General features: G+C 39.4%; 1 protein-coding gene across 10 annotated transcripts in view; it reads left to right on the forward strand.

Annotated features, from left to right (window-relative positions):
* SNAP91 (synaptosome associated protein 91) overlaps nucleotides 1-16,592 on the forward strand; it is a 120,176-nt gene that overhangs the window by 83,661 nt on the left and 19,923 nt on the right. For 5 of the 10 annotated variants that reach the window (XM_045572771.1, XM_036414365.2, XM_036414356.2 and 2 more), the window contains 9 exons: nucleotides 160-174; nucleotides 323-490; nucleotides 6,154-6,258; nucleotides 6,912-7,187; nucleotides 7,430-7,513; nucleotides 7,679-7,750; nucleotides 8,184-8,267; nucleotides 9,493-9,576; nucleotides 16,012-16,146. In XM_045572771.1, the coding sequence (XP_045428727.1) occupies nucleotides 160-174; nucleotides 323-490; nucleotides 6,154-6,258; nucleotides 6,912-7,187; nucleotides 7,430-7,513; nucleotides 7,679-7,750; nucleotides 8,184-8,267; nucleotides 9,493-9,576; nucleotides 16,012-16,146 (1,023 nt within the window). The remainder of the gene's footprint in view (nucleotides 1-159; nucleotides 175-322; nucleotides 491-6,153; nucleotides 6,259-6,911; nucleotides 7,188-7,429; nucleotides 7,514-7,678; nucleotides 7,751-8,183; nucleotides 8,268-9,492; nucleotides 9,577-16,011; nucleotides 16,147-16,592) is intronic. The other 5 variants (XM_036414361.2, XM_036414359.2, XM_036414364.2 and 2 more) reach the window with 3 other exon arrangements.

Here is a 16,592-nt window from a genome sequence, read left to right on the forward strand (position 1 = left end):
CAGAGGGCTGACTGTACATTTATGTTTTTTATTACAAATGGTCCAGAAAGCTAGAATTTCTTCAGTTAGTGCCTCACCCTGCTTGGACACTGGTGTGGTTGAATATTTCAGCTTTATCTCTTATTTCTTCATATGCTGACCCATAATGGACATCGACAGACCTTTTGGGAGAGGGTGAGTAAAGTTTTATTTTAAACTTCTGTTTTGAGAGACTTCTGGGTCTTACTAACTGCCTTCATTTTGGTCGTTTGGAACCTGGTGTATTTTTTCGTCCTCTCCTTTTCTTCTCTTCCATCTGTTTTCCATCTCTGGTGCAACACAGACTCTCTGGCTACACTTGCCTCTGCTCCCTCTGAAGCACAGATTTCAGATCCATTTGCAACAGAACCCACCCCTCCTCCTACAGCTGCTGAAATTGCAACTGCTTCAGCTTCTGCCTCAACTACTACAACTGTTACTGCTGTCACTGCTGAAGTGGATCTTTTCGGAGGTTAGTCAGTCACCTCACTGTCCCTTCATTTTCCTTCCAGGGTTGCAGAGATTTAAAAGTCCGCACATTATTTAACAGCATGTCAGAGGGCTTAAGTATTTTTAAATGTTTTTTCATGTCTGTTTATCTTAGCTAAATTTATCAACTTTATCTTCATTTAATTGAAATTCATTTAATTTAGAGCAGAGGTTGACTTTCCATTTCTCAAAGTGGAAATTGCCACTAGAATTCTTGGCCCATATGTGTTTCTGCCCTGCAGTATCTATGTAAAAGTGGTACCAGACCTAATACTTTCGATTTTGTCTTTTAGGCCAGATTCACACTAGTAGGGAGAAAAATATTTGGGGAATTTTAGAGGGGAAATCCTGGCCTAAGTTAATTTTTAAGATTTAGGACCAAAAAATATCATCTACCAGTAAGAGAGTTCAGATTTGGAGGACTCTGAAGAGAGTTTGGGGATATGCCCAGTTTTGCAACTTTAAGCATATTCTATCTAAGCAAAAACTTGGACCATCTTTGGCTCTGGGACTTTGAGAGATCATCTGAATGAACTCTTGACATAGATTAAAAACAGGTGGAGGTGAGACTTGAAAGGATTGAAAATATGCAAATGTAAATTCTGACACAGAGTTGATTTAGAGCTATGGGCGTGGGCCATATATCCTGGACTCTGCCAGTGTCATATGTCTGGACCTGGTGAGCCACCTGAAGCCAGTCTGTTTACATGTTCCCCTCTGCGTGGTGCTAATGTCCAGACCTGGGAAGGTGCTCCTATCAAATGCACAAGCCGAGTAGTGTTATATTCATCATAATTTTGTGTTTCTTCATTATAATATGACATCTTTCCCAGGGCATTCTGAGAATATGGTAAAGACATTGGAGGAAGCAGGTGGTGGGGAGGGAAGGAGAGTTCTGGCAGGCTCCAGTTTATCCGGATCCTCCCCGGGCCTTTATTACTCTGACACGCTGTGTCACATACACCGTTCTACATGCTGGGCCCCAGACTCGGAGACTTGCCAGCATTGTCTGAGACAAGGAGCATTCCACGAGACAGCATCATTGTCACTGTTTCAAGAAAGGAATCTGCACCCATTCCTACAGGAGGAATCTGTTTTTAAAACGGAGGAGGGAGGGGTTTGCAGACTCTTGAAGAGTGTATTATAAAGCATCGTCCACTAGAGAAAGTTTTTCAGTTATGCCTGTATAAATTTGGAGAACAAACATTTGTGTTAGCTTAAACGTATAAAATAAACGTTGTCACGCCCTCCTTTTCCCTGCCCTGATTATTGATGTTGGGTATGGCAGTTTCTCATAGGTTAATGTTAACAGAAAAACTTCAAGGAAAAGAGGGATGGGATGGATAGCAATGTAGTGCTTAAGCATTTAGTGCCTTTTGCAATTAGGATTTTTGTTTTTCAGGCGATGTGTAAGGAGCTATTTGCCTCTAAGAAATCAACTCCATCTTGCTTCTGTCATGACTCTCTAGAATAATAGAGCTAAAGATATTTCTTTGAAATAATCTTTGTGTCATTATGCCATTTGTGTTGATCCATTTCTTCTGCTTTAACATTTGTCAGGCAGAGAAATATATATGTTTGAAAATACTTTTATAATGCCATTATGTCTACCCTAGAATATAAATTTAAAGGACTAGTACAAACAAATAGTAAGTAAATGACCAGTATTACCGAAAATCATACAAATTAATGCCAAAGAATGGGGTTCTCCCTTGATTTCACCTTTATTCTTTCTAGTCATCTGGCTAGAGGTTGATTAAAGGTGGGTACAACTGCAGATCTCATCAGTTATTTTTACTGATCTGCATAGTAAGTAAAACTGGCTTCTAACAGCTATAAAATCTCTATGTGTCAGGAGTCTGTGTGTCACTGTTTTGTAGTTTTCAGTGATATTCCTTAATTTCTTTCATTAGGAATCACTTAGGAATAGGATTTTAAATAAAAATGTAAATGATAGTCTCTCTCTGGCCATGATATGTAGCCATTTAAAAAAAAAATCTTGTCACTCTAAAATGGGCAAGTGGTAGAACTTTTGAATGGTAGACACCAGTTATTTGGTTTACACAACTTTAAAACATGCCATTTTGAGATTTTAGGTAGCATGCACAGCAGTATTAAGTAGATTTCTTTAAAAATAAGTTTAAAGAATTTTAATTTCTGAAAAATGGCCAATTGTTTAATTTCTTGGATATGAAATATTGAAGCATTACATTTTCTATGTGTTTTATTTCAAGTTTGAAAAGTAGGAAATGTCTGTTATTTTTAAACATTCAGATCATACCCACATGATATTTTAGTCATCTCAGGATAAGTTATTAAACAAGTTTCTCAGAAACAGTTTTATTAAATGTTTTTATTTTTTTTATGAACTTAAACAAAAATCTTCTTTCTGTGGTCATGCATAAGAGCACTGAGAGTCTATGTTTAAAAATTTCAGTAAAACTTAAAAGATATTGGTAAAACTAAAAGACAGCACCCTTAAAAACATTCATTTTTATTTAGGAAGACCTCACTAACAGCACCACGTTAGTTTGTAATAACAGGGTTTTCCTAAGCACTAGAATGCCATATTGACACTCATTCCTCTGGACAAGCACCAGGGTACCCTGTCAATCACCTGTATCAAGTTATGAGCACGCCTTCACGAGGATGGTAGTCTGGGAGCACAAAACCGGTGGCTGGGAACCCAAGGAACCTACCCCACACGGCTGCTTTCATTAGGTGCACGTTGGTTAACAGCTGGCCTTAGAGCAGAAGAGGAGCTGGAATGGTGACTCTGGGGCTGTTGAGAAGGATTATATGATTTCAAGATGGCTTATGTGGCAAAAGAAGATGGGGGGAGGAGTTCAGGATGGGGAAAACGACAGCTATTAGACATATTTGGGAAGGTCGTTACAGGAAGCTTGAGAGAAAATGTTTCCTAGATTGCTAGAAGGAAAAAAAGACTAGCCTATAGCCGTGTCAGCAAGGAGCTTGCTGGGTAAGGCTTGGCAGAATTAGACGTAAATTGCCAATAGGTTACATGGGAGAGCGAATTGCATTGGAAATCGCTTTAGTTTCCAATACTGGAAGAATAATGTTGCCATTAATCATGAAAGAGAGCTAAGTATTAAAAGAAGTTTTTTTAAAAAAAAAAACAACAACCAATGTTGAAATGTTATCTCTCTCAGTTCTGCGGCTGTCGGGGCTCAGCTGCACAGTTCTTGCCCAGGGGCCTGGGCGGCTACAGGCAGACAGTGGCTGGGCAGTCTTCCTCACCTATCTCCCTCTCCTTCTCCTGGGCCGGGAGACTGAACAGCCAGGGGCTGGAGTGGCTGGGCTCCTGTCTTTAAGAGAAGTTTTGATGGGAGTGAGTTAAGATTATAATATTGAGTTTTACCAAATAAAAGAAGCATTAAAAGGAGATGTCTTGCTCCCAGGAAAACAAACCAAAAAGACCTTACTCTGCTGTGGACAGAGCTATAAATATGGGTTCCACCTACTTACACATAAGTGATCATTAAAGAGGCCAGCAAGTCATACAGTGGATATTTATTTGGCCCCTAACACTGATATGACTGCTGTTTGTTCCATTTTACAGGAGGAAATTGTATATATTGGATGCGGCATAGCTCATAGCAGTGTTGCATAGTGGTTAGACACACACCACAGTCAGACAGTTCATGGCCAAATCCTGACTCCATCATTTGCTGGTTGAGTGACCTTGGTCCAGTCATTGAGCCTCTAAACTTCCATTCTCTTATCTGCAAAGTGGAGATAGTAGAACCTGTATCACAAGACAGGTAGGAATTAAATTTAATAATGCACATAAAATATTTGCACAGTGACTGGCACATAAATATCACTGGATAATGACTGCTGTTACAGTTTCTACTATTCCCATTTTATTAGCCTGAGTTCCAAGTTTTATAGGGAAAAAAAAGAAAAAAACAAGAAAGAAGATAGACCTGACTCATGACAAAATGTTTTCAGCCCTTCCAACCCTCTTAGACTTTTCTTATGCTCTTCAGCCCTGTCTTAAGGTTTCATGTTGCTCTATGTTCTCTGTTATCCTTCACGTAGCACCCGGAGAAGGTGTGCCCTGTCTCCTCATGTATCTTTTCATACTCACTCCGTTATTGTTGTTTGGCCTCTCCCTCATTGATCTCAGTGTGGCTGAGTGAAGCAACCAGATCCCACAGATCAATAAGACCTGAATAACTGATTGTCTTGTTGTCCCTCCTAGGGATGTTTGTGTGTCTGTAAAGGACCTCTTAGGCCAAGTGAACCTCTAATTGAATGTTCATTCGAGGACTTAATCTAATGCTGAGCCTCAAGAGATTGCTAATGGGTTTCACAATCAGGTCATTTTGGAACGTGCTGGGATAGACAGAGAAACAGGGGCCTTGACTGTAGGATCCCTGGGCCTACAGCCTAATACACTGCACAAACCTCTGTGCAGTGTTTCCCAAGGGTAACTGACAAACCCTCTCCGTGGCCAGAGGAGCAGTGTCTGGGGAGCTCTGGGCGGTGGGGAAGGCAGTGTTTTAAGCTGGGAGGGTAGCCTGTAAGAAACAGGTTCTACGAGGGTGTTGGTGCCTTTTTTTTTTTTAATTTTTTTTTTTACTATAACTAACATCATCTGTTGGCAAAAAAAAAAAAAAAAAAAAAAAAAAAAAAAAAAGAAAAAAAGAAAGAAAGAAAGAAAGAAAGAAAGAAAGAAAGAAAGAAAGAAAGAAAGAAAGAAGGAAAGAAAAGAAAGAAAGAAAGAAAGAAGGAAGGAAAGAAAGAAGCAACACACATTGGGAGCCATCAACAATTTATAAATTGGGCATTTATAAACTGGGTCTGCCTGTGTTTTAATGGATTTTCTAACTCTAAATAGTAAGAACACATATTCTTAAAACCTGAAACTATATTTTAATCTATTAAATGTAGATTATTTTCCAAACAACTAGAGCAATACAGTATTTAAAAACAACAATAAATTTAAGTGAAAATAAAGGCATTATGGTGCCATCCCCTAATTTTATTATTTCCTTATTTCTTTAAAACAAGTCCTTGGTTGTATCTGAAAATGCTTTTCAGTGGTTATGAAGACCTAACTTAAATGAATACTTTGTAAACTTTTTATAATAACAGTATAATTTCTCCTGTACTAGACTATAAAAAAAATTTTTAAACTAGAAGTGCTTCACATTACCACTGTATATTTCAATTTATTGGCATTAAAGAAGACATCCACATTGCTAGAAACCACTAAAGACCTCACAGGGATGTAGTGAATAAGTAGCCCCTGGACATCCAAGTGTAATGTCCTAAGTTACAGAATAAAGTTATTTTTGTTTTAATTTTCACATCCATTGATTTCTAGTGATGCATAAAACATGCTTCTCGGAGCCCTTATACAATGAGAATCCTGTGACCTGCTGGGTCCTCGTAGGCCTCACAGTATCGATTAACTGTACCACTTGCATGTAAACCAACATGAAGGGGCGCAAAGAGTTGTTTTGTGACCACCCACCGAGCATGGGCCGTGAAAACGCGTTTTAAGAAATTCATGTTGTATAAGGGAGCCTTCTTCGCAATGTAACGTGGTTCTTTTACTATATTTCTTCTCTTTTTTTTGTTCCTTTAATTTCCGCTGTTTTAAACGCTGCACCCAAGATGCCTTTGCAGCTTCTCCCGGGGAGGCCCCTGCAGCATCCGAGGGGGCCGCCGCAGCCACCCCCACCCCAGTAGCCGCGGCACTTGATGCATGTTCAGGAAATGGTGGGTTTCCAGTCCGAGCCCGTCTGTTGTTTTTCTGTCCTCGTGGGAAACTGCCGTAGTTAGGTGGGGCCATATGGGTTCCCGAGTTTACTTCTTTCCGAGTAAAAAGTGTCATTCATCGAAGCTGACAAGATTAATGCCGGCACTTAAAACATTAAGACAATGAAGGGCATACTTATCAAAATTGACAATTTCTCAAGATTGACAATTTTTATCAGGGCAAGTATGCTCTCTTAATGTTTGTTTGTTTGTTTAATTCTCTAATGCTATATTGCGACTCTTCTGCAACAGAGAGTTCAAATATATAGGCATGTTTTCATGTATTTTTCAAAGCTACCGGATTAAGTATGGATTTGAAGAATAACCATCTCTGATGCTAGATTGTAGGCCAATCTTACAAGCACCTTGATGCGTTTCAGTTTCTTAACTTGCGGTACCTGCTAAATGTTTGTGTGTTTTTTTTCTTTAGAAAAACATCTTAATCACTGACCCCTGCTAATTAGGGCAGTAGTTTAGTCCAAGCAGCCTAACGAATACCTAGCTAGTGGGTACATATCCGTGTCAGGTGTCTCTGACCATAGCTGTGATGCCAGTCTCTCGTCTCTGTCCTTATAACTGATGCTCTATGTGTCTCCACTTTCCTTTCCCGAAAGACCCCTTTGCCCCATCGGAAGGTAGTGCAGAGGCTGCGCCCGAGCTGGACCTCTTTGCCATGAAGCCACCTGAGACCAGTGTTCCTGTAGTTACCCCTACAGCTAGCACAGCCCCTCCGGTTCCTGCCACTGCTCCTTCTCCTGCTCCCGCCATCGCAGCGGCCACGGCTGCTCCCGCCGTTGCTACCACCACCGCCACCGCCGCCACCGCCACCACCTCCGCCACCACCACCACCACCACCACCACCGCTCCTCCTGCTCTAGATATCTTTGGTGGTAATTTTTTTGTTCTTGTCATTGAACCCATTACATCTGGTGGAGTGAATGCTGGTACTTGCGATTGACTTGCATCCACAACTGTATCACTGCATGAACACTTGGTACCTGCATGGTTCTCTAAGAAACCATGTGCTGCTTATGTCAGAATCCCCCAGCCTGCTAACGTCAGAACTGGACAGGGATGCTGTTCCAGGCTGGCCCCTCCAGCTGAGTAAAGGCATGTGTGTTCTTGGTCTTAGATCTATTTGAGTCTGCTCCCGACGTCGCTGCAGCAGCAGCGCCCAAGCCGGATGCTGCTCCTAGCATAGACCTGTTCGGTACAGGTAAAGCCTCAGCGCCCCTCTCTTCCCCGTGCGTCTTCCCAAATGTGTGGGTGACGGAGCCCCTTGTCCTCGCCTGTGGGAATGCATTTGTTAGATGTTTGGCTTCGATTGCAGCCTTCTACTTACTTCTGCTTGGTTTTGGTTTGTTTCCCTCTCTCTCGGAAGATGCTTTCTCCTCTCCACCACAAGGGGCCTCTCCTGTGCCTGAGAGCTCTCTCACCGCTGACCTCTTATCCGGTGAGTCTTCCTTGTGCCACGTCACGCCGTCAGCTGTCCTGTGGGGGTCCTGTGTGGAGTGGGCCATAGGAAAGAGTGCAGTTTATCTTGGGTCCTCTTCACCAAAAAAAAAAAAAAATTAAAAATCGCTATTTAAAATCTCATTCTTTGGCCCGCCACCAACTGAGGAAGGTTAATATTTCAATGTAAGGCAATGAAAAGACAAAACGTTGTTGTTGTTTTTTTGTGACCTCTGACCTCAAGATGTCCAATTTTATTTTCTTCGGGAAAGTGTGTATTGTTAGATCCATTTGCTTTCCCTTAACTGTCAAGACTGTCCGCATTGTGCCGCCTGCTGTTAAACGTGAAATCTCCAGAAGCCGTTTGTCCGGGCTCCTGGTTTCATTTATCTCTGGGTGACGTGCACTGTTTCCTGTTGTGTGCTTCACTGCAGTGGACACATTTGCATCACCGGCTCCTGCAACCACTGCCTCTCCAGCAAAGGTGGACTCCTCAGGTGTGATAGACCTTTTCGGGGGTGCGTATCTCTCCTCCTTCCACACTGAACCGAGTCTTGTTTTCTCCTCATCATAGTCTGTAGATCCTCTCTCATTTTTTTGTTTTTTTACCATGTGAAGTCATCGCCAGCTCTTGAATGTAAACTCCAGTTTTTAAGATCTTTGCATTTCTTTGCATCGTCTTCAACCTCATCAGTTCATAATTTTTCGTGCATGGCCTAACTACTCTAGATGATTGTTTTTTGACTTTTCGTTCATCCTTATGTAGAATCAGCTCATTTGAATTTCTTTCTACTGTTCTTCCCTGGCAATCCTGATCTGTTGGCTAAAGCAACATTTCTAAGTTCTTAAAGGCAATATAAAAATGAATGAAATTCAGAATTGAAAACACAAATAAGCCAGTCAAAATTGAACATAGAAGTTCTAGATGTTATACGTTATTTTGTAGAGTTTACTTATATTGAGCTTAATGTTTTAAAATCCTTCCAAAGAATTGGAAAGTATTTCACTGATTTAAATGTATTTTTCTCTTCCTGTATATGCTATTTAAAGCAGGAAAATGTGTTGGATTAATCCTGAATTACTTCTTTGGATGATATATTTAAAGTCTTCTGTTAGCAGTAAATTTACAAGGGGGAAAAAATGCAGGATAGAAGTGATTTCTTCATGAATATTCATAAGTGTGTATTTACTGTCTGAAACATTATCCGTAGCAAGTTAAGCCCACACTGAGTACTCTGTGGGCCATGATGGGTAGGGTACATGAGGATGCAAGGATGTCACAGTTTCTGACATTCAGAGGCTCAAAAATTGTGGCAAATAAACATGAAATCTTGACATATGTGTATAAGAGGGCTGTTGTTTGAACTGTTTGTTTAAATTTTTTTAAAGTTTAATAGAGTTATGAGTGGAAATTTTGTATTTTATTATCTTTGGACAAAATTCTTAACACTTTGATCCTATTTTGATAAATGACAGAATTTAGTCTAAAAGTTTTATCCTTTAAAAAGTTATCTTACTCTTACAAAGGCGTTAATTCTTAACTATTATAAACTTCTTTTTTGAGAGAGAGAATAAAATTATCAGAGCATAATTCAATTCACTGTCATTTCACATATTCATAGGCAACTAGCTCACAGTACAAAGCTCCATATCTATGCATTTATCTGCAAAACACTTCAATTACTCACTGTACTTACCGTTTACACTCTTTTACTTTTTTGCTGCACAATGGATAATGGGTAGATGCATTTGGAACTAGTGCTTCTGAACCCCAACCTGCACCTCAGGCTGCTTCTAGTTCATCAGCATCGGCAGACCTACTAGCTGGTAATTAAATTAAAATAAAATGGTATTTTGTGGAAGTTAAGATATATTTTTTTATAAGTAATAGCTATTATATAAATTTTAAGGTGAATGTTTTCTTTGAGACATGAAATTGAAAAACAAGACATTATGTAATTGAAGGTTATTTCCCAGAATTTTATAAATTTATGAATTAAAATCACATTTGTATACCAGCCACCACTGTGGCTCCATGGATGCTTCTAATCTGCCTTACTTTTAGTTAGCACATTTTATTTTGCTTACTTTAGAGGTAATAGGCTTATGTTTTAAACTCTGGCTAGATAGCTCAGTTGGTCAGAGCATCATTCTGATAGGCCAAGACTGTGGGTTCCATCCCCTGTCAGGGCGCAGACAAAAGTCAACCAATGAGTGCATAAATAAGTGGAACAAAAAAATCAATGTCTCTCTCTCCCTCTCCCTCACCCTCTCTTTCTCTCCATTCCTTTCTAAAAATCAATAAAAATATTTTTTAAATATGCTTATGTTTGATCATTGATTCTATAATATATGAATCACACTAGGAGAAACTCACAGATTTCTACCATTGGGTTGAAGCTGTTTCCACCTTTTAACAAGTGAATCATTTTTTTTTTTTTATCTATAAATCCCTGGAGTAATCCCAGTTCAACAGGACTATGTTGTGGAACAGATTAGTACAAGATGCCTAGATTTATTGCTTATTGCTACGATGGGACAGATAGACTAAAAGGAAACATATTAAGGACTCCAAGACAGTAAAAGCCCACTGTTGTCTTTCTTTGGGGCAAGGCAAATTGTGCTTAATGATAGTCAGACCTACACATTATGATTTTTACAGGCAAAGCACTTGCCAGTTACAAGACCACAAAAGTGAGTTTGGGGTTCTGGTCATCAACTCACAGGACACTGCTGTTTTACCTCACTCTGACTTCACTCAGAAGGGTACATGTAGGAAGCACAGCAGCAGCATCACAAAGGACTCAGATACCAAGATGCAACTTCCTCTGTCCCTCCCCAGTCACCAAAAGGGATGCATTTTGGTCATAATGTTGGTGAGGAGCTGGTGAGAATGTAGGTCCCATAAGCACAGGGAAGTCACCATGTCCAGAGTCTCTCAGCTTAAATTCTCTGCTAGCCATGTAGCCTTTGATAGTGTAGTGACTGGCTCTCATTTTAGAGTGTAATAGGAATCCTAACACTGGATATACCAGGGAACATTCATTCTTGGATTAGTAGAATATTTCCTCAAGAGGCAGCATGGGTTACTGCAGCCCCACTCTTGACCTTCCCTTCCATCAGTAATTCAAACTGGACATTCAATCATCTTTCCCAGGGGCAATGGCATTCTTTATGTCTTTCCCATCTTTCCCTGCAAACAAGACATTCCTATTTGCCGGTTCCACTTGGAAAGTTGCAGATATGACAAGAGGCCATGCATTTAACACAAACCACAACTGGTTTCTTGGTAGGGGGAAAAAAAATACTAGCTTATCTGACTTTTCTCCTGGTCCAGATATTCTTCATAGCAGCTGCAAATTGGTCACAGAAACTTTAAGCTCTAGCTAAACCAGTACACTTAATTGAGATATTTAACAGGATGTAAATGGAATAATATGTTTTTAGTTAGCACAAGCTATACTGTAGCAATAAGATTTTAACAGGCTGCAGAAACAGCATAATTTTAAATGCTATTTGAGGGGAAATGGCCTTGTTCATTTTAAAATGAGATCAGTAATTACAAATGTTTGCTTTGAAGTTATAATTAAGATTGAAATGCATGAATAAAATCAAATGTTCTGGATTTTTGCAGAATTGCAGGAAGTCCTTTCTCTCTGGATATTCTCTTCAAGTCATTGAGATTACTGATAGGATGCCGATATTATGCATATCTCATATGGAGTCTGGCTGGAAACTTGAGAGTTAAATTTATAACAAATAAAGGTTAATATTATTTTACACAGTGAAGAATAAAGCTGGCAAACTTCTCTCAGTATAGACCAGCTGAAAATATAGAGATTTAAAAGATACAGACAGATTCCTGGATGATGGATGTAAAAATGAATTATTAAGGGAGATTAGGTGTGTTAGAGGATATGCCTAACTTCTGAGGTTGACATCAAGCAGGAAAACCATACTCTCCCCTAACAGACACCATTCTGAGGTGACTGTACCATAAGTCTGTGCTAATAAAGGAATGTGTCACAGCCTATCTTTAATTCCAAAAGCGGGGAAGATAGGAACCAGCCTAATGAGGCTTTTTGTAGTTTACATTCTCTGCTAACCACAAGACACAAATTACTTTTTTAGCAAAGTCATAGAAGTCTTTGAATGGATTAAAAATATAAAAATGTTCAGTGTTGAATTAATAACTTAACAATTTTCACTAAATGGGAAGGCCTACAGAAAGCCAATACTTTCATCCTCTGTGGGGCTGGAAAACAGTCTGAAAGTGTCAGACAGAATGTCTCAGGCTATTATTCTTAGCAATATTGACTAGCTCAGATTGATCTTCATAAATGGGATATGTTAAGAACTGGTTGTACCACTGAGAATAAATGAAATGATATCATCTTTAACATAATGGAGCAAATGAGAGTGAGGAGATTATGTGTGAGAGTGTGTTGAACTACCAATAGTTTTAAATTTTCACTAGACCCAAATAATATGATGACTTTGGATATGTCTGTATTAATAAACCTTCATTAAGTGCATAGGCTGTTTCCTTTGAGAAAGACACATTTGTAAGACTAATCATTTGAGATAAAAGGCAAGTGAGTCTATAGATGGTTGAGCAATCCAGTTATAGTGCAGGAAAGTTCAAATATGCCTGCAGGACATTCAGAAGCCTACTGATTACTACCTTATTTTCAATTCCATATAATACCTATATTCTTAATGTAATTTATAACCACATTGAAAGAAATATTAGTGGTTTCAGTTTATTTATTATTTGCTTCTATTCCTGGGTTCTAAAACTTTTCACTTAACAGAAGTTCTCCAAACTTCTTACTAATGTCTATAATTTCCTTTTTTAGCTCTTTATTAAGAGTATAGCAATAGATTTTTTTTCTTTAAGATAACCAGTTCATTATTTTATGTCACTCTGTACTTTTTTAATTAATCTAGGTCGGTGAGGCCACCTACTTCATAAGAACTGAGTATGATGGAGAAAGTCATCTTTCCAGATCTTTGTCAAATTTATAAATCTGTAGGAAGGTACAAGTCTGGCATTACTCCTGGCTGTGGGAAAGAGGCGGTGTGGTATTATTATGAATGAGTGTTTGGAAGAGTCCTGTGTGGAATACTGGCTCTGCATTTGCCATCATTTGCCCTTGGGCAAATTACTTAACCTCTCTGGCCTCAGTTCCCTCATCTGTGGAACTTCCTGGGGTTGGTGTTAGGATTGAATTAGCCAAAGTATGTTTTAGGTTGAACAACATAAAATTTCTGCTGTTGTAGGACATGGTCAACTATAGGAAATGCATGTGGTTCAACCTAATTAATGCATAAAACAGTGGCCGGCTCTTGGTGAGCCTCATGCCAGTTTGGCTGTACCCTTCAATGTCTTAGAGAAGGCACTGTTACTTTTGTTGGTGTTGAATAGTGTTATTTACTTACCAGTGGAGAAAACCTACTTATCTTACAAAGTTTAGTAGTACTAAGCAGACGAGCCCCGTGTCAAAGCACACATTTTTTCTCTTTCTACTACTTAATCCTGGGTAGTTGTGTTAACTTCTCTTGCACCGTTTCTTTCAGCCATGGGACGATAGGATTGAATCAGATGATGCTAAGCCCCTTCCCAGCACTAAAATGATGTGATTCTAGAATATAGTCTTTCCTTGGCCATGTTTTAAGAAGCTGGGCACCCAGTACAATTGTCTCCACATTCACCTGTCACAAGAAGAAGCACCTCATAGAAAAACTACCTAATAAGCACAGCCATATTCCAACTTTGAGGTGGGCGATGTTTCTAAAAAGTCAGCATTAACACAGCCTACCTTCCTAAAACCAAAGTGGTCACATCCATAAAAATAATTCCTGTTGGCCTATCTTTGCTTCAGATTGATATTAGTTCTTGAAAATATAAAGAATGTCTTTTCTTCAGTTAGGAAAGTTCCATGATGCTTATGTCACTCATGTACGAAAATTACTTAAAGTGAACTTTAAAAACCACCTTCTAATAGGTAATAATTTTCCAAATTACAATTTTTTATACATATACAAGGAAAGCTTAAGCCCAAATCCATATCAATTTCCAGGACCAACATGACTTGCACATTATTGCCTGCTTTAGAAAACAGTAACCAAAGAATTTCAATGGGAGCCATTTTCAAACTTATAAATTGATTTTATGGAGTGCAAGCTTAAGGATTTTTTTTTTCGTAAGTGGTTTCTGAAGAAGAGCAGATATGGCTATATATATCTGCTCTTTGGGTATATATATATTGAAAATAAATATATATATATATATATATATATATATATATATATATATACCCCCAAACTGAGTATTAAAAAAAAACTCCTGGTAGTGGCAAAACCGGTTTGGCTCAGTGGGTAGAGCGTCAGTCTATGGACTGAAAGGTCCCAGGTTCGATTCCGGTCAAGATCATGTACATTGGTTGCGGGCACATCCCCGGTGGGCAGTGTGCAGGAGGCAGCTGATCAATGTTTCTCTCTCATCGATGTTTCTAGCTCTCTATCCCTCTCTCTTCCTCTCTGTAAAAAAATCAATAAAATATATATTTTTTTTAAAAACTCCTGGTAGTAATAAATTCTTTGATAATAGGGATCAACTCAGCTCTTAATAAGAAATCACTTCCTTCACAGGTTGCATATTTTTGTACAGATGAGCTCTGCTTCTGCTTTTGTTTGAGGTGGAGAGAAATGACTTGCTTCTATTAGTCAAAAGATAAAATATTTAATTTGAGGTTTCCTTATTTTATAATGGTCTGATTTCTCCTCACCTTTTATATTCAGACTTTTTTCTGCACTCCATAAACATTAATACAGTGTTTCAGGCATTGTCTGACTATTAGTAGAAAAGCTGAGAAAAGAAGACACAGTTGTTAACATCAAAAGGCCATCCCTGGGGTGGGTGGGTGAGTCTGGGGGTGAGAATAAAGAATTATGATGGGGTTTAATATGTACGAGGGGAGGGCACATATGTACGAGGGGAGGGCAAGATGGGGGTAGTTGTGGCTGATAACAGTTTAAGGCTAGGAAGCCCTCCCAGAGCAGGCATCTGACTCACAATGATGATGCAAAAAGCAGCAACTTAGTTTGCGGAGATGGAGAGGGAACCAGAGCCAGAAGAGCTTGATTGCTATGCAAAGGAATCTGCACTCTATGAATCTGAAAGTTATGCGACTCCAGGGAAAGATTTTAGGCAAGTAACTTTGTCAACATTTTCCACTCAGAAAAATCACCCAGGCTGCACTGCTGAGACTAGACTGGAGGAAGCCCAAATGAGAAGCCCTTCTGGGCGACTTTATGAATCCTGAGAGCAGGGTTGGGAGAGCCTTCACTTGGCAGTAGGAACAAGGGGACTAGCACATATGAAAGATATTAGAACGGATTTGGTGGCAGAAAGAATGCACGCATATTTTTCTGATTTTATTTTATTACTAGTAACCCTGTGCACAAATCCGTGCACCAGTAGCTTGCCAGTAGTTCACTGCCACCCTCCAGTAGCTTTCCTCACCCTCACCCCCTCCTCCCCCACCCCTCATAGCTTGCTGCCTGCTCCCTCCTGTAGCTCTCCACCACTTGCTTGTAGCCAGTAGCTCACTGCTGCCCTCCTATAGCTCTCCACCTGCTTCCTCCTGTGGCTTCCCTCACTCCCCTTCTCTCTCCCCACCAGCCCACCATAGCTTGCTGCCCTGCCTGCTCCTGTAGCTCTCCACTGCCTGCCTGCTTGTAGTTCGCTACTCCACTCTCCTGCAGATCCGTGATCAGGGTCATTATGCCTCACAGCTTAAAGGATAATTAGCATATTCCTCTCTTATTATATAGGATTATACTGGTTCAATGTGTACAACTAAGCATTTTCCAACTGCCTAGTGTTGTGATTTGAAGAACCAAAGTTTAAATATAATGAAAATAATTACCTGAATTTTAAATTTGGTGAGACCCTCTTAGCTGTATGTGCTCTACTGTAATCATAGATTTAGTTGCTGGGGATTCTCTTAACAAAGGTATATATTATTACATGCTATCTTGTTTCCAGTTAACTTAAACCTCTCATTAATACATAGCAGATGTCAAAATACTTGAAATACTTATAAAAACCTATAACTTCCCAGGTGTCATTGACTTCTCTCATCTACATGCGTTCAATTCCTTTCAGTCTTCTATAACCTTTTCTGACTCTGTTTTTATGGCCTTTGCCCATGTTTAGTTGCTTCTGCTTATATTTTTTCTGGAACTTTTTCCTAGGATTCGGGGGTTCTTTCATGGCCCCTTCTCCAACACCAGTGACCCCAGCCCAGAACAACCTGCTGCAGCCCAACTTTGATGCAGCTTTTGGAACAACGCCTTCAACTTCTAGCAGCAGCTCCTTTGACCCATCAGGTGAGACAGTGGTTTTCAAACATTCTCTTAGTTCGTTCTGATTATTAAAATAAACCACCTAAGGTTCATATGATAATCAGGAAATGTCTACCCAGTATTGAGTGGTGACCTTATTTTAAAAAACTGTTCAATAAAGAAATTCAGTAATGCAAGTAAATATTTTCAGTACATTTTGGTGGCTTTAAGAATAATCTTTAATTCCTTTCTGTGTTTTTGTTTTTAATTTTTTTGCAGAAATCTAACTTAACATGCATACTCTCTATTGCATGAGCTTACAGGCACACCGTTTAGAGACAGTTAAAGGAAAACAAGTACTCTGTACTAGATCTTTGTACAGTATAGAATGTGTGGACACTCCCCCTGCTGTTGCTTACCCTCTCTGAAGCTTTCATAGTTCTTGGTTTTTTGAAGTTGAGACAGTATTCTTTGCCTGCCTTTAACCTTTC

The sequence above is a fragment of the Pipistrellus kuhlii genome, unplaced genomic scaffold, assembly GCF_014108245.1.
Source record: "Pipistrellus kuhlii isolate mPipKuh1 unplaced genomic scaffold, mPipKuh1.p scaffold_m20_p_5, whole genome shotgun sequence".
Taxonomy (NCBI): domain Eukaryota; kingdom Metazoa; phylum Chordata; class Mammalia; order Chiroptera; family Vespertilionidae; genus Pipistrellus; species Pipistrellus kuhlii.